The 26,710-nt window shown below is 35.1% G+C and overlaps 2 protein-coding genes across 4 annotated transcripts in view; one reads left to right on the top strand and one right to left on the bottom strand.

The window, feature by feature from the left end:
• Positions 1-784: 784 nt before the first annotated feature.
• Positions 785-26,710, bottom strand: LOC129230487 (uncharacterized protein K02A2.6-like). The gene is made up of 3 exons (XM_054864889.1): positions 26,509-26,710; positions 25,219-25,587; positions 785-855 (listed from the first exon to the last, which is right to left on the bottom strand). Exons 1-3 carry the CDS (start codon positions 26,708-26,710, stop codon positions 785-787), a joined length of 642 nt encoding a protein of 213 aa, XP_054720864.1.
• The window catches only part of LOC129230745 (carnitine O-palmitoyltransferase 1, liver isoform-like), a 53,822-nt gene continuing 48,906 nt past the window's right edge, over positions 21,795-26,710 (top strand). The window contains exon 1 of one of the 3 annotated variants that reach the window (XM_054865174.1): positions 21,795-21,897. The gene's annotated coding sequence lies outside the window, so the exon portion shown is untranslated. Of the gene's footprint in view, positions 21,993-22,129; positions 22,307-26,710 lie in introns of those variants that run through there. The other 2 variants (XM_054865172.1, XM_054865173.1) reach the window with 2 other exon arrangements.

Raw genomic sequence — 26,710 nt, 5'->3', positions numbered from 1 at the left:
ACTTGCCATTGATTTCTTGTTGGTAGTTTCAGCAAAAAAAAACATTTTGTTTGGAATGTTGTTTCAGTTTTACCGCAACGCTGGCGTTTTGAATATAGTTTAGTTAGTGCATTTTTAATCTCGGCGTTTGTTTTCCACTGTCATGTTTGGATAATCATAGAAGCTTCTTGTTTGGAGATACCATAATTTTGTCTTTTGAATGGACTTTTAAACAGAACAAGCCATTGAACAAGACTAAAACTTTCCATTAAAGTACAAAATTGAATTAATTGAAGGACTCAGTGGATAAAGGTGTTAACTGACAAATCATTTGTTTTGAGAAAAACGCAGTCAAAGTTCAAAGGCTAGTATTTTTTATGCCAGTGGCGTAGCGAGAAAAAATCCTTAGGGGGGGGGGTAATGTTTTCTGAAGTTTAAAGTAAGTATATATATATATATATATATATATATATATATATATATATATTATATTAAAATGTTGCGCAAGACAGAAAGACATAAGCTTATTACCGTCATAAAAGCTATTATATTAAATAAAAATCTTTTAGCTCACAAACAGAACCCTTCAAGTTGAACTGAAAAATGATTTTTTGGGGCTCATAGGGGGGGAGGTCTGACCCCCTATCCCCCCCATGGCTACGCCACTGTTTTATGCAATGGATAAAATGTTTCTCTTTTGGTAGCAAATGTTAGTTTTTTGCTTGAAATATCTATTATAAAATGGTCAACTGTAAAAACCATCAATTAATGAGTTTTTTTTATCACTTTTATGTAGTTAACACCTTCATCCACTAAATGTCAGATCAAACTTTTCATACCATGTCAATGGATGATGGTAATAAAATACACTAACATCTATTTGAATCACATTTTTGAGTTATAAATTTAAGAAAACATCGCAATATTCTGGATTTAATAACCAAATAAAGTAAACAAACTTTTTTATAAGCTTTACTGTAATTTACATATCATTTCCATTTATAACAGTGCTGTAAAACCATTGATATTCCTCTGGAACAAACTTTTGTTGCTCTTTGAGATTTTGAGCTTTTTCCTTTGTTATAGTTCTTGTTTTACACATTTTTTTAGGAAGACGAATACTAGTATTTAGTGGACTTGCTATTTTCTTGTTTCGTAGTAAATCTACTCTTTTAAATGGTAAAGATTGATCATAACTTTCCTTATATAGATAAGATCCATATTCTTCAACCCGAATCCATCTGATCCCATCCCTAAACCTAACTTTCTCTTGTAGACAATTTTTCTTTTTTTTTGTCAAATTTAACATTTCAGTATGGTGGAAATGGTTTGTTATATCAATCACTTTGTTTTCTCGAGATACACTCCGGATGATATCCCAATACTGGTCTGGTACATATATCGTTTCGTTCTAAGAACCTTCTCAATTCTTCCAAAATTCCGATCTGAATCTAGGTATGTATCCCACTTCTGGAAATTTGTGGTCATTTGATTTGAAATAACCTTTCAATATAAGGAATTGATAGAGGCAGATCATTGCAAAGTTTTTGTTCTGACCAGCACAAGAGTCACTCCATACTATTAAACCGTCTTTTATTTTCATAGCTCATCATCTGTTTCTATTGCCGTTAAAATTGAACTACAGACTTCTGAGCTTTCGATGGGCAACGTCTTCAGTCCATGTACAAAATGTGGCTTTGGCTAAATTTTTATAAATTATATGTATTCCTAGATTGTAGAATCACATCTGACGCAAGCAAAAGGCGTTTGATGTTGTTAATTTTGGCAACGGCATAGTCTGTTGTAAGTCAAAAGTAATGAAAGCAGTACAATTATTACTTTTTGCATATTCCCTATCAAATTTGATTGACACGAAAGCAGCTTAGAAATTCCCTTCATGTTCTTCATTATTATTCCCGGAATCACATGTGCTACATGTATCGTTTCTTGGTTGTGAAAAGGACAAGTTAAATTCGCTTGGGTTTATCAATAGATCTATTTCAAATAAATCTAAAGAAGTTCTTCTGCCCTTATATAGAAGTTTGGTAAGACCCCATTTGGAGTATGCTGTTCAGTTTTGGTCTCCTTATCTTAAGAAAGACATTAATGTATTGGAAAGGGTTCAAAGGCGGGCTACAAGGCTAATAAGTGGACTTTCCCACTTAGATTATGATTCCAGGCTTAGAAGGCTAAAAATGTACAGTCTTGAGCAAAGAAGAGACCGAGAGGACATGATTCAGCTGTTTAAATTTATTAAAACGAAAGATGTTACGGGGCTAAAGTTTAGCACTGAAAACAGGACAAGGGGTCATTGTTTTAAGCTATTTAAATCTCAGGCTAACATGGATGTTAGGAAAAATTATTATTTTAGCAGGGTAGTGGAACCTTGGAACAGCTTACCGGAAGAGGTGGTAATGAGCAAAGGAGTAGACAGTTTTAAGAGGGCCATTGATCTTCACTGGGGACTGTAAATTGACTAGGACCAGTCTAGCTGGGCCCAGAGCCTGTTGCTGGTCGTCACTTTTGTATTTTGTATTTGTATTTGTATTAAAAATACTTCTGTATGTCCACTCTTTGACACAAAAGGTTTCTCGTTGGTGAGTTCCGTTACACCGTACAATATATAAAGCATTCATTTTTGAGATACTAAGAAGAGGGGAAAGGTATTTTCTGTGAGAATTGTTGCACCTGGAATAATGTGAACTTTCTGCTGGGAAACTGTTTATATGCTCCGTTACATGCTAGCATGACACGCAATATTTTCATCATTATCTTCATTCTTGTGAAGTATGCTTTTGGCAATTTCAACTAATAATTTTGCCCTTGACATTATTTCTCTTGACAAAATGTATCTTATGTTACTTATCACAATAAAGAGCAAAAGGCTATTACAAGAAAATAATAGCTAAATCACGTTCAGAAAGTACTGTAAACAAACAGATCAGTCAGGAGGAATCAACTTAACAGCTGTTTGCTGCCAACGTTCGAATCAAAAACGGTGCTAACTCTATGAAAAACGGTGCCCTCTAGTGGATGAAGGACCTTTAACATCTAGATGGAAATACATCACACACTCCGATGTCCTCCGATTCGCACGCCACAACATATGGAATTCAACTTATGCTTTTCGCGATCACTAATTGCGATTGGACCCTACACTTTAGGGCATTAGGTTTCTTGTTTCTACAAGTGGCTCCTATCATATATAATAATTGCGAAAAACATAACTTAAATTCAAGATCTCAAAATTCAAATTAATGCCAGGAGATGGATGCTTTGGGTTGAATGTTAGATGTTGTGTACTAGATGTGTTTGTATGAGTGTGCAAATGTGTGGGGAGGGGAAAGAGCGGTGGAGGACCAGTGGAGTTTGTATTATTAATGTAGTAAAATAAAATCAAAGGAACATCAACTACGGTGTCAAATGAAAGCAATAAGAAATCTTTAAAAATGAATAAATAGATAAAAATGTTTGGTTTCGAATACGAATGATCCTTCTGAGCCTTCTCTCCCCCCTCCTCTGTCATTGATTTGAGTTGTTTTCCAAAACCATCCTGAGATATTCTAGAAGGGCGAGCCTTGAACGGCTCAGCAGTCACTTTTTTTTAAGGAGACGATTGACCAACTTTCTCTGGTGTTGCCCAACCCAGCAGTTGACCTCACGCCAGGCGAATTCGCGCGCGATCCGATTATTAACGATCGCATAATGACAATGCGGCAGGTCGAGATCACGAGCGCCGGCCTTCGGGGTGAGCTTTTCCACGTGGACTCGGCTGAACTCACCGTGATGAGACAGGAGCGGAAAAGTTGTTTTTACACATGTCTGTTCGCTCATTATTGGGCAGGGCGCAACGCTCGATTGCCCTTCTGAAGTACCCAGTGCCCTTTTAAGCATTTTGATTTTTTTTTTTTGGGGGGGGGGAACAAAAGATGTATATTCATTGAAAATTTTATCGGAATTCAATAAAAACCAGGGCTGTGGAATCGAGGTAAAATGAATCTCCGGCTCTGACTCCTTTACCCCAAAATCAGTCCGACTTCGACTCCACAAGCATTGGCAGAGTTGCAGACTTTATGACAGATACCAACTCTTGACCTTCGACTCCCGATTCCGACCCTGACAAAAAACACCCCAAGTTGTATGTAAAAGCATTGATTTTTTTCAGTCGGAGGAGGGTGAAACAATTATCCTCATCCCGAAGACTTTTTTTTAGGCCGACGCTTCTGCTAGTCCCTCGATAAGCGGAATTCCTGTTATCCGCTATGGCTTCAACTTCAACGATGTCCCTTTTCTTAAAAAAATACTTTCTTCCTTGAAGATTTTCCTGAGATTTTTAGTACGTAAAGAAGAAAATAATTTCCTAAAAGGTTCGTTTTTCGGTCTTGAAATCATTTTCAAAGAAAAATCATGCCAAAAAATGAATTATATGTTGAACTTATGTGAAATACACACAAGAGTGTAATTTACATCAAAATTGAATCTTCCAAAAAAATAGAGAAATGAAAAATTTAGTTGTTTCTATGTAATCGAGAATAAAGTATGGGGGCATCAGCATGGCACATCAAAACAAAAAGAAAGAAAAAGAAACAGACACAGTGAAATTCATAAAGAAATATTTTTAGTTACTTTCCACGTGAGAAGTAAAATTAATTGAAACTAGATACTCCGCATTTGCTAACCTGTTTGAGAGGGCATCTACAAATGCAAGATCGATTGACTTTTAAGTCATTTTCAAAAACAAGAAAAATGGAAACACGGAGAATTCTCAGAGTCAGAAATTCTTGTATATGTTAATATTGCTTAGTTTTCACTCATCAACTGTTTAATTCGAGAATTCAATTACCACAATTATGGTAATTGAGTTCGTTTCCATTTGCCCCATTTTTCCTTTACCCCGACTGACCCTAATTTAAAGTTTTTACTATTAAGATAGGACCATAAGGTTTCGTAGCAAACCAAGAAGAGCAAATATTTTCTTAAAAGATTCGGTGCGGGTAACCTCTTACGGTATTAGACTGCCGCTGGAAAGTAAAGCGCAGTATCTGCAGAAATCAGGTTTTGAGACATTTGAAGATTGAAGAAACACATTTTGGATTCCATACTGACAATAAGGAAATGTTGGAGTTTGACGTTTTATTTATTCATTTAATTATTTATTAATTAATTATTCTTATTATCAGTATTATTATTTTTGTATGCTTTTACTGTTAGCGGAAACCAAATAATCAAGCTTATACAACTAAGCTGAAACATAATAGATGAATAAAAAGAAAAAAGAAAGAAAAAAAAAATAAATGAAGAATTTGCAGTTACCACGGCCAAGGCTGTAAGATTCCCATTTTTCTGATATTTAAACGACCTTAAAAAAGAAAAAAAATTGTCTAGCAAACTAAGGAATTTCCTGGGACCTCATTGAAATCAAAAGGGTTATTTGCAGCATCACGAAAATAAATGTTGCCGCATCAGGATGTTTGTCGAGCAATGTGATTTCCTTTATTTCAGTGAGGAGAAGTGTCAATTTTCATCATTTCCTCTTCGTGAAGTTATAAACCACTTTATGTGGCGATAAAAATAAATAAACAAATAAAAATAAACTTTCGATTTTTGTCAAACGACAAGTCTGTCATTTAGGGGATCAGGGAATAGGGTTAATTGCTTCCCCCTGACTTTCAAAAATTAATGTGTCATGTGAAAGTGGGAGTAGTTTTGCGATAGAATTTAAATTTGCCTCTCTATCTCCGGAAAAATTCAAAATGATGGACCTGTTAAACGATCAAAACGATCTATTAAAATCAATTCAGCCAAGACCAGAGCCGAATTTCTAATAGGGGACTTGGATCGCTGCCAAAAGGCGACAAATATTTAGAGGTGGATAATTATTTTTATACTCTTTTTCATTTTTCATTACCTTGAAATTAAAAGAGTAATATTTTTACCTTTGTAACGACATCTATTTTTTTTTTTTTTTTGTTTGATTGACAAAGAAGATTTGTTAATTGAGGAAAAACAATCCATTCAAAGAGACAACCCATCTTTTGAAAAAATATTTTTGGGATATTTTCAAATGGTCATGGGCCAATCCCATTTGATACTTCTAAAAAGGCATCATTTTCAATTTTTGTAACAATATTTGTTTTTCTAAAATAGGTTGTAAATTTTTGCAGTAGAGTCTCGAAAATTCCTAGGTATAGTGGGTCACGCTACCTCGGATTACTGAAAACTCGGATTATCCGGAGTATTCTTAGCGATTAAAATTTAACTTTTCCGGCGACATAAGGACGTAAAGCAATGTTAATTTCAAGTAATTTTTCCTGTCCAGTTGTTTCCTCCAAAACGCATCTTAATTCATCTTTAGAAGTCAAAGAATGTGTCGTGACACTTGGCGAGTGTTGTTTACATCAATCTCAGAATACTTTTTTTATTACTTTGTTAATTCACAGAGACGATAGAGTTTGGTTTTCAGATTTTAATGCAAATCATATTTTTAGTTTTTAAAGACATATACCTTTATAATGTCAATAAAACACCTCGAGTCAGCCGGAAGCTCGGGCTTTCTTGGTCCAGATTTTCGAGACTCTCTTGTGTTATTGAAATTCAAACTGATAAACTTAAAATTGACATGATGAACAAGACCAATTTATCAATGTGTGTTTGCTTTAATGACAAAGAAAAACGAGCTGTTTAATTTGCATAATTGGCAATTCAGTAAAAATGACAACAAAATCCGAAACAAATGCTTTCTTTGCTTTATTTATTGAAACAAGAATCACATTACGAAAATTTTGCTGCTTTTTTTTCCAATGATGCACCTTAATGGATCGTTTTTTGGAATATTTCCTCTTGAGGAACAGAACAATGCTAATGAATATTCTTTATTTTCGAATTGTTTTGAACGATGAGCACGTACTGCAAATTCCATTCTTTGATGAGAAATTATCTTCCCGACACCGTAAATACTTTGGTGGGCGGGGGATATTTCCAAGGTGACCTTAACAATCCACCTGTTTAGGTGACCAGAGCATTTTGACAGGGAAAAGAAGAACCATGGGAAAATAGGCCCCCTCCCCCCTTTTGTGGTTTCGTTAGTGGTTGGTCGCGCGAAAGCCCATTGAGTTGAGGCAAGCACGTGGTTGCTGTCATGGATTACAAAAGGTGGTATTTTGAGAAATAGAAGCCTCCAACCGGATTGCTTGTTGTTAGCATTTTGGATTTTCTTTGTACATATAAAAGACCAACGCGTTTTTTTTTTTTTTTTTTTTAACTGTTTAAAAGGCCATAATCCCGCGTTCTTGGAAAGTATTCATTGAAATTTCAAGAGTTTAGAAGAAAGTTCAGAGCAACTTAAAAATGTTATTCTTGATTTTTGTAATGATTTGAATAGATTAAGGTATCATCCTCAAGAATATTTTTAAGGGATCATGGCAACGTCATTTGTTACTTTAGACAAAATGGTTGCAAGTGCAAAAAGAACTATTATGAAGATGAATTTGAGGGATCGTGTTTCAAAGGAACCTTTTGGTAAGATATGAAACTTATATATTTACATAAATATTTGAAATTCGTTGTTTAAACATGTTTGTTGAAATAGATCAGATCAAAGAATGAAAATAAGATTCGACTTTTATCTATTTTTTTTTTTCAACAATATCATTTTGTACTAATTTTAATCAATGATTTTATTTGAAATGGTATTGATGTTTCAATGAAATTATGTCTGATTTATAACGATGCATTCAGTGGTGTAGTCAGGATTCTGTTTTGGGGTGGGCTCAGGTGCTTTCACGTTATTTTTCATCGCTATACTTGATTTGGCCGAACTTTTCGGGAGCGGCCCTGGCCCCGCCCCTGGATGCATTACTCCTGTTAAGAACACGAAATTTTTAAAGTTTATTTTGATTGGATTTTTTTTTTTTTGAATCTATGTTTATCTTTTATTGTCTTTTATTTTTTCAAAAAACAATAGCTTTACGTGTTTTTTGTTTCACGTTATCCATTAATAAAATTTCAAAAGTAAATTAAAATATTTAATATTTTCTTGTTAATTATTTACTTTCCTGTTAATTATTTTTTAAGAACCGTCTTTTATTTGTAATACGTAGGAAAAGATTTCCAATATACTCGTTAAAACATTTATTGACGTAAATGACTAAACACATATATATAGAGAGAAAACTCTAAATTTACTGACTGAGTGGGGAAAAGTTGCTAGAAATTATTTTTTAACTTTTTTTTGCCACAGAATTTTTTTTGAAGAGCATCGAATATCATACTCCTCACCAATAAAGGCTCATAGAACATTCGAAACGTATTCAAAAATAAGTGAATAAACGAATAAATAAATGTATAAACGAATAAATAAATGTATAAAATAAATAAATGTATAAAATGTATGTTATCAAATTGCAATCATTACAACGATACATATTTTCTGGGTAGTTATGACTAGGAAAAACATCAGTTAACATATTTGTTGCATAATGGTTTAGAATTAACATAAAAGCTGTTTATTAATCATTCACAGAATTACAGATCACTTCATCATAGGCACAAAAGCTTTTGTAATTATTTTTATGTCACGTCCTTCCTCTCTTTTCCACTACAATTTTCCACTTTTGTAATACATAATATCTTATTTATTTCATAATACAAAACCTCTTAAAATGGCGAAAAACAGCTTTTGATTTATTTCTACTTTTTGTTCTCTTCATGTCCTTTATCTTTTCATTTGAATATCGTAATTTTCAAGTTGTAGAGAAGAAGATAGAGAGATAACATGATTAGAAATAGATAAATTACCTAGATGTGCAGAGATATAGATAAAGGTTAAAATGTGTTTTAACCCGCCACCAAATCTATTTAAGCAGCCGTAGAAGGTGGCTACTCAACTTTAAAAGGAGAATAGCATAAATAGAGAACTATATAAAAAGAGAAATTGAAATCCGGAGCTTCAACTGATCGTGTAGCAAATGTAGAGAAATCAAAAAGACACTTAGAGGTTGTCCATAAATGATCCCATATTTTTTTTCAACAAATTTGAGCCACTCCCTTTCATCGCAAAGTGTCACACTTCACCTTACATCATCCCTCCCCCTCGTCACATGTCACGTGTTTTTTCGTAAACTTATTGTTCAGAAAAAAGTGTGTGATGTCACATATCTTATCACCCCATCCCTCTCCCTTGTTACTAACTTAGAATTTCATGACCCTCCCCCCTCCCCGCCTCTTAAAGCGTGCCAACGTTTGTGGATGATCCCTTATATGAAAAAAAAGTTAAAAAATATGTACAGAGGGAGGTTGTTGTATGAATAAAGCTGTTCACTTTAAATTGCTGTAATTTTGATTTCGATTTGTCTTTTTTTTAACTCATTGACTTCCACTAATAGTGGTGGCGTAGCAAAGAAATCCATCAATGGGAGGGGGGGGGGGGGGTTAAGCTTAAAAACAGTCAACTCTGATACTTGGAAGTGAGACTGGAAGCAGCTATAATTTGATTTTAGTTTTATGTGGACAGTCATACACAGATAAAATTGACTAAATGATGAAAACAGTATTTTTAAACAAAAGAGAATAACTTGAGTTTTCATTATTGGAGCTTATTTTAAGCTTCAAGGGAGCGGTCGCCCTTTCCTACGCCACTGAATACTAGTTAAACGCAACCAAACGTAGGAAAATTGTTACACATCGCCAATTCATTGATAGAATAAGGAAAATCCAATGACAAAATTAGAAAATTTCAATCTGTTGCAGTTTTTCTTCCTTCCGGTTCTTAAAACTGTCTTCCACCAAATTAAAGATAACATTGTTATGAGGAAAAGTAAAAATACCGGTATTGGAGAGTAATACAGTAAGTATACTTGAACAATGATGAGGTCACGGTCATGACAAGGTCAAATATAATTCCATTTGCTTTGCGTTCTTCTAAGAAAATGCCATAAAATGTTCTTCCTCTTCAATGGAGGAAAAGTTCATACTCAATATTCTAATGATGCAGTAATATCAAAACGAAAAGCCAGATTAATGATGATTTTTTTCAGTGGGGCCAAGTAGATCTGGGCCTGACTGCAAAAAAATACGGTGTGATGGTATAATTTATTTTTATTTGGCACAAGTCATAAAAGGCGGAGATAATAAGAACAGATTTAAACTTGACATGTTATGCATCGCATTCGGAAGAAAAAAATATTTAAAAGTGGCCTCCTAATTTGTTTTAAAAGAAAAGTTTTGATCAATGTATTTTGCCTGCATTAAGTTATGCTTCAGAAACTTGGACAGTAACGACAAAGCTTTAAGAATGCTTCAAACTGCGGCTGTGGAGTCCGCGGCTTGGTCGGGAGCAGAGGCAGACTGACTCCCATAAAAGGGTTTATGATAAAAGGGCGCCAATCTTGACTCCCAGAGGGCGCACAGGGTCGAGGGCGGAAAAAAGGGCGCAAGGATTCGAGGGCAAAATAAAAGGCATACAGGTTTGAGCCCCCCCCCCCAAAAAAAAGAAGTGCAGGCTCGGGGGGGGGGGAGAAAAGAAAAGAACGAGCGCAAATTTGTTTAAAAAAAAAAAAAAAACAAGGCGAACAGATTGCAAAACGCAAAAAAAAAAAAAAAAAATCTCTCTTCAAGTCCGCAACGCTGCCTGTGCTTGCGGAATCGAAGTTGGGCTGATTGTGGGGTAAAGAAGTCGGAGTCGACGATTCTAAAATTGTCGGAGTCGGATCCGATGCGAACTCGGTCCTTTTTCCCTCCGATTCCTCAGCCCTGCTTCAAACAACCCAGAGAAGTAAGGAGAGATGCATGTTATAGTATTCAATCGAAGAGATCGAAAACGAATCACACGTAGGGTTTCCAATCCCGCGCCAACTCAGTCCCGCGGGATTTCGGGATAGTAAGGAGCCAATCCCGGGATACCATGGGATTGACGTTTTTTTTTCTAAAAACTGAATTTTTATGTCAAATAGAAAAAGTTGTACTTTTTAGGAAGGGCTGCTTTTGTTACATGAGCTAGTCGTTATCTCGAAGTCCGTACACCAATTGTAGAGTACGATGTGACTTTGTGGTACAGTACTACAAAATCACATCTCAATTAGCGACTATCGTTTGGTACGCAAAAATTTACTTTAAGAAAGTCCAATGCGTCTTTACAAAGCATGCATTGCTTGATTGGGATGGGAAAAGATTTTTGCGCAAAAAATAATGGGATTGAAGGAAATGCGTTGTGACTCCCCTGCAGTTGATTTTACTGAGATTAAATAATTGTGGACATTTAGCAAACGATCCACACAAACTTCACCACCTTCTAAAACAGATTTTTCTTTTCTTATGGCAGTTATGTTAGGGGTTTTTGCTTGTGAATTTTAAATTTCCTACGAAAACGATATCGATTTCATTTGTGTATTTCTCACTACAATTTATATGATTCGTTAATGCAGGGTGTAAACGCTTTATTGGGTTGCAGTCTCAGCAAAAATTTTTGAATAATTTCGCTTATTTTACCTCTCACTTTAATGAGACAATCAAAAAATTGATAGGATTTATGGGCCCCTATGCAATTTTCTTCAGGGCTCCTAACTTTTTACTTTAACCTTTAACCTCCTCTTTCTAGGCTCCGTTTTCACATAAATGTCCTAAATATTGCCAGTGAATCTACTGAAAATGTTTTTTTTTTTTTAACTGAAAGTATTTTTCTCAATGAAAATTGATTTGCGATGTTTCTTAATCCAAACTTTGAAAGAATTTTTAAAAGAGACTTTTGTACACTGGGTAGAATTTAGACTTAACAGGGTCCGAATTTATTTCAGTTATAGGGGACCCTTCTTTTAGCTCGGACGACTTTATGTCAACACCAATATAGGTCATTTTTTAACTTTTTGCCCTCCCCCCCACTATGTGTTTTTTCGTCCATGTGTATGTTTTAAAAAAAGAAAATTTCCGCTTTTTTATTTCTTTAGTTTAACCTTTTAGAAGGAGGGGAATCAGGAGAGTGATGCAGGAATCTTCTTTGAGTTTAGGGTAGAATAATTCCATTTTTAGTGGGTCCGAGGATTATTCCCGGGGAAAATTTTTGAAAAATACATTAAAAATTTCTGTATTTTTGAGGCCTTATACGGGGTGATTGGAAATACAAAAACATCAGGAAAAAAATATGATTACAAAAATTTGTTTAAACTCTCACACTCTTCTGCAAATTAAGGCAAAGCAAAATAAAAACTGCTCTTGGTTCGACAAGTCGTCGATATTAATCGACAGTGAGAAAGAGAGGGAGGCGAAACGATGACGCATTGTCACTTACTCACATCGACTTTCGGTATAGTTAGTTTTTGATCACCTCTTCAACCCATTGCCAAACACAACACTGAATTAACTGAAAATTGATCAGGATTAAAAAATGATTAAAATGCTTTAAAAGAAATGATGGAAATATTAAAAAAATATATTATGAGAAAGTAACACCCTAACTATTCGGACAACTCATACTTTATACACTTGGTAAGAAGTAAAATTGAAGCACTTTTCAAGTAGTTTCAGAACCGTTTTAAACTATTTTCAAGGCATCTAGAACAATTAAAATGATTCAAAGAACTTCATTTGTACTTTCCAATCTCGGACATTTTATTACTTGATTGTAAAGTTTTACAAGATTTTTCTAACTGAGTACGAAACACCTATTATTCTGCACTACTTGTATTTTTTAATAACAAGTAAGTGCAGAAAACGAAAGGAATAGATACAGTATTAGTTTTTTCTTGCTCTAAACAGATTAATTGTATGCAATAGAAGTAATAAAAAAGCAAGCAATAAGAAAATAATTTCCAAATTATGGATGTCGTGTTTAATAAAATAGCAAAATGTGAACGTGCGTATCATGCATCTCAAACAAGCAATGTTACAGAAACGTGATAACCATGCTTTTAACATTTTTGATGCAGAATGTAGCAAAGACAATTTGGCACATTTTGGGATTATTTCCTACCCCCCCCCCCCTGCATTTGAAAAAGTTACAAATTTTCAAGGTTTTAAGCACGTGAAAATGAAATTTATTTTTTAAGGTATTTTTCCTTTATTTAGGATCGAATCATGTAATTTTTCAAGAGTTGAGTGCCCCCAAAAAGAAGCGGGGTGACTCATATATGCTAAGTTTATGGGTAAATCCAGTACTGATTGTAATCAATACAGTGATATATCAGTGCCCCTTTTAGACATGTAAGGACGTTCTCACTTTAATGAGGAATGCTTCTGATTAGTTCCATGAATATGTGGACATAGTTGCTAACTTTTAAATTTCATCAAAACTTTTAATTTTGGACCATAATGTGTAGGAAATAATCCAAATTTTCTAAAATTAATAAAATTTACTGCTATTACTACATCTAAATATTTTTTATGAAGCATGTTTTAGAGTTTATTCTGAGACCAAAACTACAAGCTTTAATTTCATAAGTTTGATTTTCATTTAACTTCAAAATTTTAAATAGATCCTTTTCAAAAATTTTATTATTCAAGAAAAATGATTCATGAGCCATGAAAAACACCAAAGATATTGATAAAAAATATTTTTAAATATTTTAAAAGTTTTTAGAATAATCTCTCCGAGACCTGTAATGTCTGTCACAAAAAACATAAAATTTTGAAGTTTTAACAAGGATATGCTTATATCTTATACTTACATTTATATTTCCTCTTATTCTGTGTTATAAGGAAATTGTCCATGTAGTTAATTTTTAAAAAACCTAAAAGATTGAATTATATAGAAGTTTTTTAATTTGTAATGTGTGTCACATAATGTCTGTCACACTAGTTTATTTAAATATGCAAGCATCAGATCGTTACAGTTGCAGCAAAAAGAGTCTGTCCTGGAATAAATATATTGTTCAGGTCAGAAAAAAGCATTCAAGCAATGAAAGCAATTGTGATAATTTGAGGAAAATAGGTGATGAAGAAATCAAGGGAATTCATAATACGTACTAGAAAAACACACTGTTTCCGTTCCTGCTCTGAAGGAAAAATATTTTATAGCTCAATATCAGACAGCGAAAAGGGAATCATTTTAATTTTAAAACTGGAGATAGCGTGGAAAGTTCTTTAATATCATTACCTCGAGGTAGTGAAGAATTTCAATGCTGTCAATGGGTCACAGCAACATATGACAATGAAAAGTTTAATGGTATAATAATTAAAACCGAAGGAGAACAGTACTATATAAAATGTCTCGTACCAGCCAAAATAAAAGTACTATTTAAATTTGAGTCGGAAGACCATGCTTTCTGGGATAATAAAACACAAATAGTAGCGACCACAGTTGATCCAACTTTGGTCAACTCTCATGGGTTTTACAAGCTTTAATAATGTAGATTTACAATTTTTCATCTTCCATATCATTTAAGTATTCAATTTGTAGCATTTAATGTCATAGGAAATAAATATTTTTTATTTTTTGATAGAGGTATAAATAAAAATTTGCACGTGTAATGTCTGTCACACAACTGAACGTTTTTTTATAAAAACCCTTTTTTGAAATGTTTACTTTTTTCACTCAAATATTGTATAAAACATTCTTTGTTTACTAAATAATTTTTTTTGAACACATAACATAGATCAATTCAGAGCAATTGGGTAACAACGAGGCATCATCCCATTTCCATGTCCATTTTTTGTAATGTCTGTCATAATGTTTTATTACTTTATAACTCAAATATTAAATTCAACAGAATATTTTTTTATTTGTATGTAACAAAGACATAAAAATGTCTTAGTACACGAAAATTTATTAACATATTTTAATATTTGCTCCCTGAAACTAAGGAAAATAGTCGTCTGATATAATGTCTGTCACATATGGAATCAAGCTTCTTTCAAAATGTTCCCCATTGGGCGGCCGTTTTTACTCTAGAAACAACACCAGAATTAGTTTTCGTTTGTATCACGGAACTTAAAACTCAAAGCAATGGGTATTTTAAAATCTTTTCTTCGAACTGCTCTGTTTGCCTATGTTTTGAGCTTCGAACGCTGAAAATACAAACGCTTATTTTTAGTCTTTTTTTTTTTTTGCCCCTAGTCCATTTCACTAAAGTTCTGCTTAGCTTTCAAAAAGAAACGATTTTTTTTAGCCTTGGAATTCACGCAAAGAAAAAAAAAATCTTATTCATTTTTGGTAGATGATGAAGAAGGACAAATAGAATTTCTCACTTCGAACTCGATCACTTTCACTGAACTCACTTCTATGGAAACTCTAGGAGAAAGAGTTCCTTCAAATTAAAAAGTTTTCTAAAAAAATAGGGGGATGGAAATTATTTTCTTTTTCTTAGGCCCGCTTCGAGGGACCCTCAATCTCTCACGGGTTCCTATGCAATGTATAGGCTTGCCCCCTCTTCTCGACGGCCTTGCGTTCAGGTTACTCCAGCGGATTTTTCACTCTGTAATACACATTGACATTCTCAGTTTCTTCTAAAGCTCAATTTCCTGAGTTTCAATATTTAGTGATGGTTAGCGAAAAAGCTTATAATTTTCACACATTTTTGCAATTGCCGACCGTATAAAAACTGAAACCCCCCGAATGAGAATATCATTTTCTTGCTCTTCTGGCAGATGTACAGGAAGGAGATTAAAACTTCAGATGATGCTTGTAAAAATATTCGTTTCATAGACGGTAAAAATTAGGAAACGTTTGCATGGAAAATCTTTGCTGGGCTGGAAATCCTGCTAAATATCATGCGGGATTCGGGAACGGGAATGCGGGATTGGAAACCCTAATCACATGGAACCTGTATCAGAAACTGCGACACTGTATGTCGAAGGTTCTTGGGACAGTCGGCAGGCTATTTCTCAGATAGAGGCAAAAAACCTGGAACTTTTAAAGGAACAAAATCTTAACTTTCAACGAACGAAGACTTGTACTGTATTTTTAAGGATATTTTCACAAGCTGCATCATTTACTTGCAGTTTTTAAGTTTTACAGCTTACATTCATGCCTGTCTCGACCCTGATTTAAAATTTTCGATTGATCTAATGTCGGTTTATCTTGCAGATTTTTTTTTGTTTTTTTTTAAATCTGCATCGCAGCGCCTTAAAAAAATCATCTGGGGGGGGGGGGGGATATGGATAAAGGAGCAAGTCAAAGTTACTAATGTCATTCGTTGTAAAGAAACTAAAATGAAACTGAGCCTTGCTGAAAAGGTACCGAGAAATAAGAAAAGACCGAACAATAGACCATTGTCTTTCAAGAGATGAGTTTGTCAAGCTTTTAGGAGCAAAATGGAGAAGAGAAGCAGAAAACAGCACATCTAGGAGAAGTTTTCATCCTGCATTAGATTGATAGAGATTGACGGTTATGATGATGGTGATTATGCAGTATGTAGTTAAGACAGTACAATATCATCTAACTTTCTAGCCTAAAGTGTGTTTTTAATTACATCGATAGGTTAAAAAATTATGTTATTGATGCCACCAATTAAAACAAATAGGCAAGAGTATGGAAAAGTAAATTAAATTCTCAAAGAAGGAATCAAGGAATATTCTTGAGCAGTTAACGGCACTGGTTAAATTTCAAGTAGAATCAGGGGTGCCCCGAATTTAAACTTTTGGGAAGGTGGAAATTCCCAATTTGCCGAATGGAACTCCGAATTTCACCGAATGATAATTGTTTTTCCGAATGGAACTCCAAATTTTGCCGAATCGTTAGACAAAATTTGCCGAATAAGGATATTTTTGGAAGGTCACAGTAACCCCCCGTGACCTCTCATCGGGGACCCCTGTATAGAATTCTTAGCATATTTGTCCCTAACCCCTGATTATAGCTAAAAATGTTTTAAAACATTAATAAAAACGAAAACCAATAGGGGATGCATTTGCAAACAATAACTTGATGGATTTTTGTCACCCGCTCAGAAAATAACAAGTGCAATACTAGAGAAGGTCAAATTCAATTTGTAGTAGCATTCCTGGGACTCCTCATATTTAGCTTAGTCTCCGTTTGAACTTTAAGTGTGCCAGTGTTAGAAGAGCCTTGAGAATCCAAATTCCACATTTGTTGATTCGATTGCTCTTCGTGTTTCATTTCAAGTTGAAACCCATCAAGGAGATCCAGATTTTGCGAAAACGAGAAGGGAGCTCGATTCTAGCTTGAAATGGCTGCAAAAGAAACGTGACCTTGACATAGGGCTCCTTGCTGCAGGCAATGTTTTATAAAATTATATCCGAACCAAACAGAACAGGTCAGCTCTTCTGGATAAGAACAATGAGACTAAAATAATTTTCTTTTTTGAAGTTCCTACAGCTGCTTCTGTTTTTATGCAAACCATTGTTGTCAATGTAAACATCTAAAGGGGCTGTCCATAAATGATGTCAAACTTTTTTCCAACTTTTTGAGCCCCCTTTCACTCCCTCCCTTTACCATACCCCCCTCCTTGTCACATGTCCTAGTAGTTTTTATTAACCCATTCTTATAAAAAATAAAAACTACATGATGTAACAGTTCTTGTTACTCCTTCCTTCCCCTTTGTCACAAACTGTCACAATTTCACGGAACTCTCCCTCCTCATCTCAAAGCATGACATCATTTGTGTATGGCCTCTTTAATCTTTTTATAAAAGGTTCACTTGGAGATAAGGCAGTTAAAGTTTTTTAATAACTCAATTTTTTGAAATGAAAAATCACGGATAAATGTTTTAGGTATGATTTATTTCTTATTTATCCATTATAATATAAATAAGGAAAGGATTCTCCACAAGCTTCATTGGACTTTTTAATGGCGAATACATGTTTTTGTAAGATTTGTTTCTTTGTAACCAGTGGCGCATTTACTGGTTTGGGGGCCCATCGCAATGCATTTTTGGGGTCCCTTTGTCTTTCACAAAACTATGAAAAGTTTGAAAAATATAGGGCTGCGGAGTCCGAGGAAAAACAACCGACTCCAACTTCTGGAATTTTAGAGCATTCGAGTCCGAATCCGACTCCTTTACCCCAACATAAATCCGACTCCGATTCTACGACTCTAACTCGGCACCCTGGCAGAGTTTCGGACAAAACGGCTGACTCCGACTCCGATTGGTTCTGACTCTCGACTCCGATTTAATATCAGTTCGATCAGGCCCGCGCCAAGCCTGATCGGCGCCATCGTGCAACTGTCTTTTCAGCGCCTTTATGCAGTGGCGTACGGGGAAAATACAGTTAACACCTGGAGTGAAGTTTTGTAAACAAATATAATGTGGAAAAAAATGCTATATGCTGCCTTTTGGAAAAATAATAGGACTCAGAGGCTGATTCTGATCAATAATTTGCTAATAGCAGAATAAATAAAAATTCTCCTTTAGGGAAGTTTTTGGCTATTAATAAGTTATTATTTTTTTTTATTATTATACATAGTTCTTTGGGAAATTTGAGGCCCCTTAGGAAGATGGGGCCTTAGGCCCAGGCCTAGTTGGCCTGTGCTATAATCAGGTCCTGGCTGAATCAAAGCAAATTTCTGCCATTAAGTCTATGAACTTGATGAAATTATACAAAAAAATCATATTATCTTGGTTGAAGAAATGAACAGTGCCTTAGTGGCTCTTCAGGATAATCCGTTTCGACGTTTCTTGTTCACAACCTGTTTTTTTTTTTTTTTAAATATACTTCAGAGGTGTTTCTACAACCCGGAAGGTGAAAATGTTCTATTCTTCGTTATCGAACTTTGAATATTTGCGATTTGGTTGGCTGAGCTTCTGACTGAAGGAAGCTCTCTCCTTCCTCATGTACTCAACATCCTCCTTATGATGGACTTTCTCCCATCTAAACTCCCATTATCTGAAGGCTGTTTACACGCTCGGAGAGAAAACAAACGCAACATAACAGGAGGGAGTAAACTTTTAAAGCAGAATATATAAACTTAAAAAATATATATATAATTTGTAAAAGATGGATAAAATTGGAATCAACTGCTAAAAAGTGGATGAAACAAAATTCACAGCAGCAATTTTACAAAAATGTGATGCAAAATATAAGGTGTATATTAAGCAGGGGTGTCCCCCCCCCAAGAGCGAGGACGCACCTCCCTATGTTGTGAAGACCCTCCCCAAAGAAGAGTCTCCCCAAAAAAAGTAAAAAATGCCTGTAAAAACACCTCTCCCCCTAAAAATTTCAAAGACGCAGACTGTACCATGACCTCCCCCCAGGTGGGCACCCTTTTATTAAGTTTTGTATTGATGAAGAAAAGTTTTTTAAGCAAAAAAAAAAACTTTTTAAGATTTATGTAGGAAAAAGGGGAGCACATGTGATTTTTTTTTTTTTTCGTTTTTTCATTTCTTTCTTTTTTAAACAGTATTGTCAATTTTTCAGCAAAATATAAGTGTATCTATGATTGAATAGTCTTTTCTTTGTGTCATGGATTTTTTTTTTTTTTTTTTTTGAGATTCTTTTAAAAAATATTTCTTTTACTTCATATTATTTTTTGAAAAATGTCTTCAATTGTTCATATATGCCCCTACAGGGGTGCACGGTGCACCAATCTGTATTACGAGATTAATGGGGGGAGGGGAGTTCAATGTATATTGCAGGTTACAGAGTCACCAAAACTTTTCGGGGGTTTCGAGCAAAAGCCTATGCAGGCCCAACATTCGGGGATCGCAGTGATCAGTGGGTAGGATTTAGAAATGCGGTGTAATTATGCGCTTTGTGAATGTTTTTTTTTTCCTTCAGTATGCCCCCTTTTCCCCCTGACCGACAAATTTGAAATGACGGTTGACGGGGGTAAACAGTAGCGGATTTTAGAAGGGGGGGGGGCACAGGAGGTAAGTGCCCCCCAAAAGGATTAATTATTCTCACTATTTTATTTATTACTTTTTAACTTTTAACCTTTCCTTTGGACTTTTTTTACGTAGCTAATTAAAACGAACACAAAACACACACACACAGCATATTTTAAATAAATGCATTTTTGTTTGCTAAAGAAGTATTACTGGAGTCAGAGGCCCAGAGTTGAAGAATACATTTAACTCATTAGCTTCAAATTCAAGAGACCGCATTATCGCGATTCGTCCATTAATTCTTCTTTGATGGAATCAATAATTAACATTTCTTTTAAATGTGTAAGCGCACCTAAAAGAGTCATTTTGATCTAGGAACCTATTTGCGAAATAATGGATTTCTTTTTCAGCTAATAAAAGATGCAAAATGAAAGAAATCATGTGGAAGTTTCTTAGAAAAACCATGATTTTTAATAGAAACGGCATGTAGTATCAATATGTTATCCCAACTGTATCATGGCTTTAAGAACAAAGCAGCAATTGTTTTGAAATTCACACAAAAATAGTTTCTGAATTCTTCAGTAAAACTTATATATGTTATGAAGTTATGATTAAATTAATTTAAAAAAACTCAAGAGAGGTATGAGTTTATTTAATTACCTTGCCCTTGTGTTATAATCATCATGACAATGTTCCTAGGTAAAGCCGCTCATTGTCTAGCATCTTGGTGACATTATATTGGGTTTAGTATTTAAATGGCTTGGAACGTTAAAGATGTATTCCCATGGGCGCCCATATGCAAAATTGTAAGGGGGGGGGGGGCCTCAGAAATTTTAACCATGGTTTAGCAGGCTATTTTCCCCATGGAGGCAGATTTCAGGACGGATTAGAGTCATTAAAATTTGAAATTTTTAATTATTTATTCATTAATGGCTGGAGAAGAAATATTTTTATACTTTTGCAAAGAAAAAGTACTAAAAGCAAGGAAGTTCTAATTTCCAAGGGGGGGGGGGGGGCGAGTCTCCCCTTGCCCCCTATATGGGCGCCCTTGTGTATTTCGTTCACATTCAAAGTATATTAGTGCATAATATTCATGTACTTAGAAGTTGATTCATTGACCTTAAGGAATCCTAAAAAAAAAATAAATAAATAAATAAATAAATAAATAAATAAACATGCACATTAAAAAAAAGTCGTCAACACTTTGTTATGAAACATCGAAGGCGGGGGGGGGGGATTCAATTTCCCGTGCCCTCTCCAAAAGATTTTTCTGTATCCGCCACTGGGGGTAAATACTTAAGGTAAACTCTAAAATGGGGCGAAGAGCAGAGGAAGTGTAGAAATTGTTGAAATTTAAATAAAAATATTTAAACTGACATTAAAGATGTATTTATTTTGTTATAAATTTTTTTCTTGGTACTTTTACGTCACACATTGATAAATCCAAAACCCAATATTGTTTGAAATTGAAACCGGTAGGACTCCAAGCTGTTAGTTCTACCGCTGCACATTTCTCCAATATTGTCTCTAAATTTAAATTTGACAAAGTATTAGTATTTAGGGGAATGTGGGTCGAGAGGGAAGGGGCAAAGTTAAATTGTTTGTTTCATTTATTTACTCATTCACTAATTTATTTACTTATCAGACAATTAATTAATTCATTTATTGTTTAATTACTTTATTTATTGGCAGATAAGTATTTTTGGTAATCAAATACAAAATGTCTCAAAATAAAAATATGATTTAATCATATCATTTTGCCCCATTTCTGGAGCATGAAGTAATAATTTTCCACTTCTGTTTGAAAATACAAATTTAGAGCAAAAAATTGAAAATAACATCGTTCAGTTTTTTTTGGAAAATGCATTTTTCTCTCTCTCTCTCTCTCAAAAAAAGGAAATTTAAAAAAAAAAAGAAGAAGAAAAGAAAAATTGTTTATTTTGAAGATTTTTATACAGTGGTCAATAATGGCGTTGCCGTTAATAAGTTGAATGCACTTCCCGAAATCTGCGCAATGAAATACGAATGCGTTGCGGCCATGACACGTGATTTCCCTCGTTGCTTCAAGGTTTTTAAACCTACTTTCGCTGCTTGCTTTGTACGTCAGAAGAGATCGCCTCTCAGAAGGCTTTATGACAGTTGCGAAATGAACATCTAGCGTTCATTAATAATGGTTTTGGATGCACCATAATCACCTCTTAAAGGAAACCAAGTGAGTGTTTATCCACGATCAATAGATTTTTCTTCACTCCTGTCCTGGACGAAATTGTATTGATTCTTTTGCTCGCGGAAGAATTTACGAATGCAGTAGGTGCTCGAATTGTTTACAGTCCATTGTTTACTTCATTATTTTACTGTGTACTCTTCGCCGCTGTGGATATGTTGCGCAAAAATTAGAAGAAGCAAAGTTCTTTGTGTGCGCGTATTTGAATCACGATGTTTTTCTCCTTTCATTTTTGCGAGTTTATATTAAAGTATCGATTGAGAGTGCAACATGTGTTATAAAACTCTTGAAAAGTGCTGTTATCATGGATTACTGTGATCTTACACAAAATTCAATTTTGTCTTGATCTGCCGGATACGAACGGCGTTTCTGTTACAAAATTTAAAACTTTTTGCAAGTACGGTTTGACACTGCAAAATCATTTTTTTTGTGAAAGCAAGATGTTTATGAGGAATCTGGGGTGGAAGTGGGGGACCGATCACCCACTCCCTTGAATTTCAGAATCATAATGTTATGGACATCTGTATGTATTTTCTTGTTTTTTAAACAACACAAGAGCGTAGGAGTTGGTTACGGGAAGGGAGCAAGGAAATTATAAGAAATTTACAAATTTTTGCTTTATAATCCAGTAATTCAAATCCTTATGCAAAATGATTGGTTTTAAATTTGCGTCTGGAAGGGTCCTGAGCCCCTTCGTGCCCCTTTAAATATGCCTTGTTTCCCTTACGCATTTTTCCCTTCCCCTCCTTCTCCCTCAGAAAAGTGTTAAATAAGGAGTCTGGTTTAGACCTTTTAAAAGTTCCTTGCTCCATTTCTTATTTCTTATGTTTTTTTTTTTTTTTGCATAGATATTTCAATATGAATGATGTACCATGTTCAGGATAATATAAGGTCAAAGTTATAAAATGAAATCTTTTTAAAAAAATAAGAGAAAAATCAAACACACACATAAGAATATATAGAGCAATGATTATGTCCCAGGTAAACTAGTGTTTAAATTCAATGCATGCATCAGTTTTAATTTTGAAAACATTTTATTTCAGAGAAAAAGCATACATGTTTAAAAACATGATCTCCATATTAGCAAAATTTCATAACATCACATGATAAATTTCATCTCATCATACCATACCCATATAGGGGGATAAGTGGGGCTCAAGCCCCCCCCCCCCGCTTAGAAATTAGAACTTCCTTGCTTTTAGTACTTTTTTCTTTGCAAAAATATGTAAAAACATTTCTTCTCCAGCCATTAATGAATAATTTATTTAAAATGTCAAACTTTAATAATTCTAATCTGTACTGAAATCAGTTTCTATGGGTAAAATATCCTGCTAAACCACAGGGAAAATATCTGAGCCCCCCCCCCCCTTAAAATTTTGCATAAGGACACATTTCTGGAAGCATGAATTGTTTTGCTGACGATGTAAAAGTTATGGGGATTGTCGAAAATGAAGAACAAGTAAAACAGCTGCAAGAGGATTTAGATCATATTACTAAGTGGGCAGATAAATGGGGTATGGCAGTTAATGTAGGGAAATGTCAAGTGCTACACTTAGGTCATGGAAATAAGCGTATGAGATATCGTTTACAGGGTTCAGTCATAAATCAGGCAGAAAATGTTATGGATCTGGGTGTCTTTATAAATCAGGACTTCAAGTTTAGTCAACAGTGCAGTATTGCTAGTAACAAAGCCAACAAAATGCTTGGGTATTGGAAAGGGTTCAAAGAAGGGTAACTAAAGTAGTAAGGGGACTCTCAGATTTAGATTATGATACCAGACTTAATAGGCTTAACATGTACAGCCTGGAGCAAAGGAGAGTCAGAGGGGACATGATTCAGTTATTTAAATTTATCAAAATGAAAGATGTAAATGGATTAAATTTTTGCGGGGAAAAGCAGGACAAGGGGTCATTGTTTTAAGCTATTTAAATCTCAGGCTAACTTGGAAATCAGGAAAAACTACTACTTTAGCAGGGTCGTGGGCACTTGGAATAGCTTACCGGAAGAGGCGGGTAATGAGCAAGGGAGTGGATAGCTTTAAGAGGGCCATTGATCTTCATTGGGGACTAATTAATTGACTAGGACCAGCCTAGCTGGGCCCAGAGCCTGTTGCTGGTCGTCACATTTGTATTTGCATCACACATTATTTTCTGGAAATATTTCCACATTATGAGTTAAGATTTCCAGTTTTTGAATTAAAGAAGGAATCTTTGTACTTTTTTTATTTCAAATTATATAGCTTACTTTCCTTTTTAAAATTTCTTAATTAGGCCCAGAGAGAATTTCTGAATTAGGCCCTCAGGAGTATAATCTGGTAAACTAGATGTTGTCTTGTGGCAGCTTGGCTTTGGTGTGTAGTCCGACTTCCACAGTACATACATGCCATAAAAACCCGTTTATTTTAGGGTAGGCAATCATTCTCAGCACAGCAACACATTCACAAAGGACAAGGACAGGAGCTAGAGAGAAAGGACATTCCGTGCCCGAGCTGAGATTCTCCCTGTTATATATATGTTTATGAACTTAGATGGTTTTGAAATAAGGACATAGATGAGATTCAGTAAGATTAAGTTTAATAGTGCTGCGTCATAAGCACGCACCGCATGATGGATGATGAAGTGAACAACAACGTTGGTCAGGGAGCGGTTGCAGTTAAGAGGTAGAATAGCGATTCCGATTAAATAGATACATGACTAACTATAATACATGACATCTCCCTTTTTTTTTTTTTTTTGGAAAAAAACACATATATATATATATAAAGAACACACAAAAGTAGTTGAAGAGAAAAAAAAAAAAAATTCCGAATATAAAATTCAGGTGAAATCAAATATAATAATAATAAGAAAAATTACAATTATCATCATTATTATCTAAATACCAATGTTTAATTGTCTCTGAACCTTGATGGGGGTTTAATTAATCGGCCCGTACGGGTCGTTAAGGTTGTAGCAGCAGGAGTCTGAGTCACAGTACAAGAGCTAGGTGTTACAGTTACTGGAGTAATAATCTGGTTGGTTGTTGGGACTACAAACAGATCCTCTGCCGTTGATTCATTGTTGATGGGCTGTGCAGATCTAAAAATTTTAATGTGAAAACGATTTCTTCGATAAACTCTACCGTTCTCAGCTCTCACGCAGTAAGACCTAGGCTGAGGTCCAACCTTGCAAATTTTTCCTTTGCACCATTCTTTATTATGCTGAAACAATACTACTTGGTTATTATGCAATGGCTCTAACGGGCGTGTATGCAGGTCATATTTATGTTGACGTTGTTGCCTCAGATGTAGACGATTTTGGACATCACTACAGTCGTAATGAGGTTTGAGCAGTGACGGTAGAACTGGAATCAGGGTGCGAATCCGACGACCCATTAAGATCTCAGCTGGAGAAGGCAGACCATCCATGGGAGTGTTTCTGTACTCCATCAAAACTAGATGAGGATCCTTATTGTCTTGAGCAGCTTTGTTGAGGCTTGATTTGATGGTTTGTACACATCTTTCAACCTGTCCATTTGAACGGGGGTATCCTGGGCTAGATGGGTTGTGGAGTATATCCCAACTTGTACAGAATTCACTGAACTCTTTGGAATCAAATGGTGGTCCATTGTCTCCGACAATTTCTTCAGGAACTCCAAAACGAGCAAAGCAAGTTTTCAAAGCATTAATAACTGTGCTAGCTGTTGTGTGGTGCAAATGTTGCAATTCAATATATTTGGAAAAATAATCAACAATTAAAAGATATGTTACTGATGAGAGGTGAAAAAAATCAATTGCAACCTTTTGCCATGGTCGCTCAGCAAGCTTTCTGTCTAACAGTGGTTCTTTGATGTTTGACCTTTGGTTTTGTTGACAGATGGTACAGTGTGAAACCATATTTTCAATGTCGGTGTTCATACCTGGCCAGTAGAGAGATTGACGAGCAAGATTTTTGCATGACACTATGCCTCGGTGCCCAACATGGAGATGTTGCAAAATATCTTCACGACAAGACTTGGGAATCAGCAATCGCTGTCCACGACAGATGAGGCCATTCTCTATATGCAGTTCAGATTGGCAATGCCAATATGGTTGTGCTTGTAGAGTCACACTGTGTTTATTCTGGGGCCATCCATTTGTGATGTAATTTCTTACACTTTTAAGTTCTGCATCATTCTGCGATTCCAGACTGATTTTATCAAGCTTGGATTTTGATGCTTGTACCAGCAAGGAAACCATTAGTTGAGCAGAGTCAATATCTGATGTTGAGACAGGATGTGCTGGCAAGGGTGCTCTGGACAAGGCATCAGCGACAGCTAAATATTTTCCAGGAACGTGTGTTAGTTTGAAAGAATATCTCTGAAGCCTCAATAACAGTCTTTGCAGTCTAGGTGATATTTTTTCAAATGGTTTGTGGATTAAGCCTAGGAGGGGCTTGTGGTCAGTTTCAATTTCTACATGCTGGCCAAAAACAAAATAATGAAAATGTTCACAAGCATGAACAATAGCAAGGAGTTCTTTTTCGATTTGAGAATACCTTGACTGAGCCTCGGAAAGAGTTGCAGAAGTATATGCAACTGCTTGGCGATTCTGGAGAAGAACTCCACCAATTCCAAAAGAACTTGCATCTACAGAGAGCACTATGGGTTTATCTCTGTCAAAAAATTGGAGAATTGTAGATGACTGTAGCAAGTCTTTAACTTTTGAGAATGCTTCATCATGATGAGAGTCCCAAATCCAATTTGTGTCTTTCTTTAGCAGATCTCTTAAAATAGACGTTTCCTGTGAGAACTTAGGCACAAATTTCATGAGATATGTGGCCAT

This window comes from Uloborus diversus, chromosome 9 (genome assembly GCF_026930045.1).
Source record: "Uloborus diversus isolate 005 chromosome 9, Udiv.v.3.1, whole genome shotgun sequence".
NCBI classification, from domain to species: domain Eukaryota; kingdom Metazoa; phylum Arthropoda; class Arachnida; order Araneae; family Uloboridae; genus Uloborus; species Uloborus diversus.
This window is presented reverse-complemented; position numbering and strand designations above follow the sequence as displayed.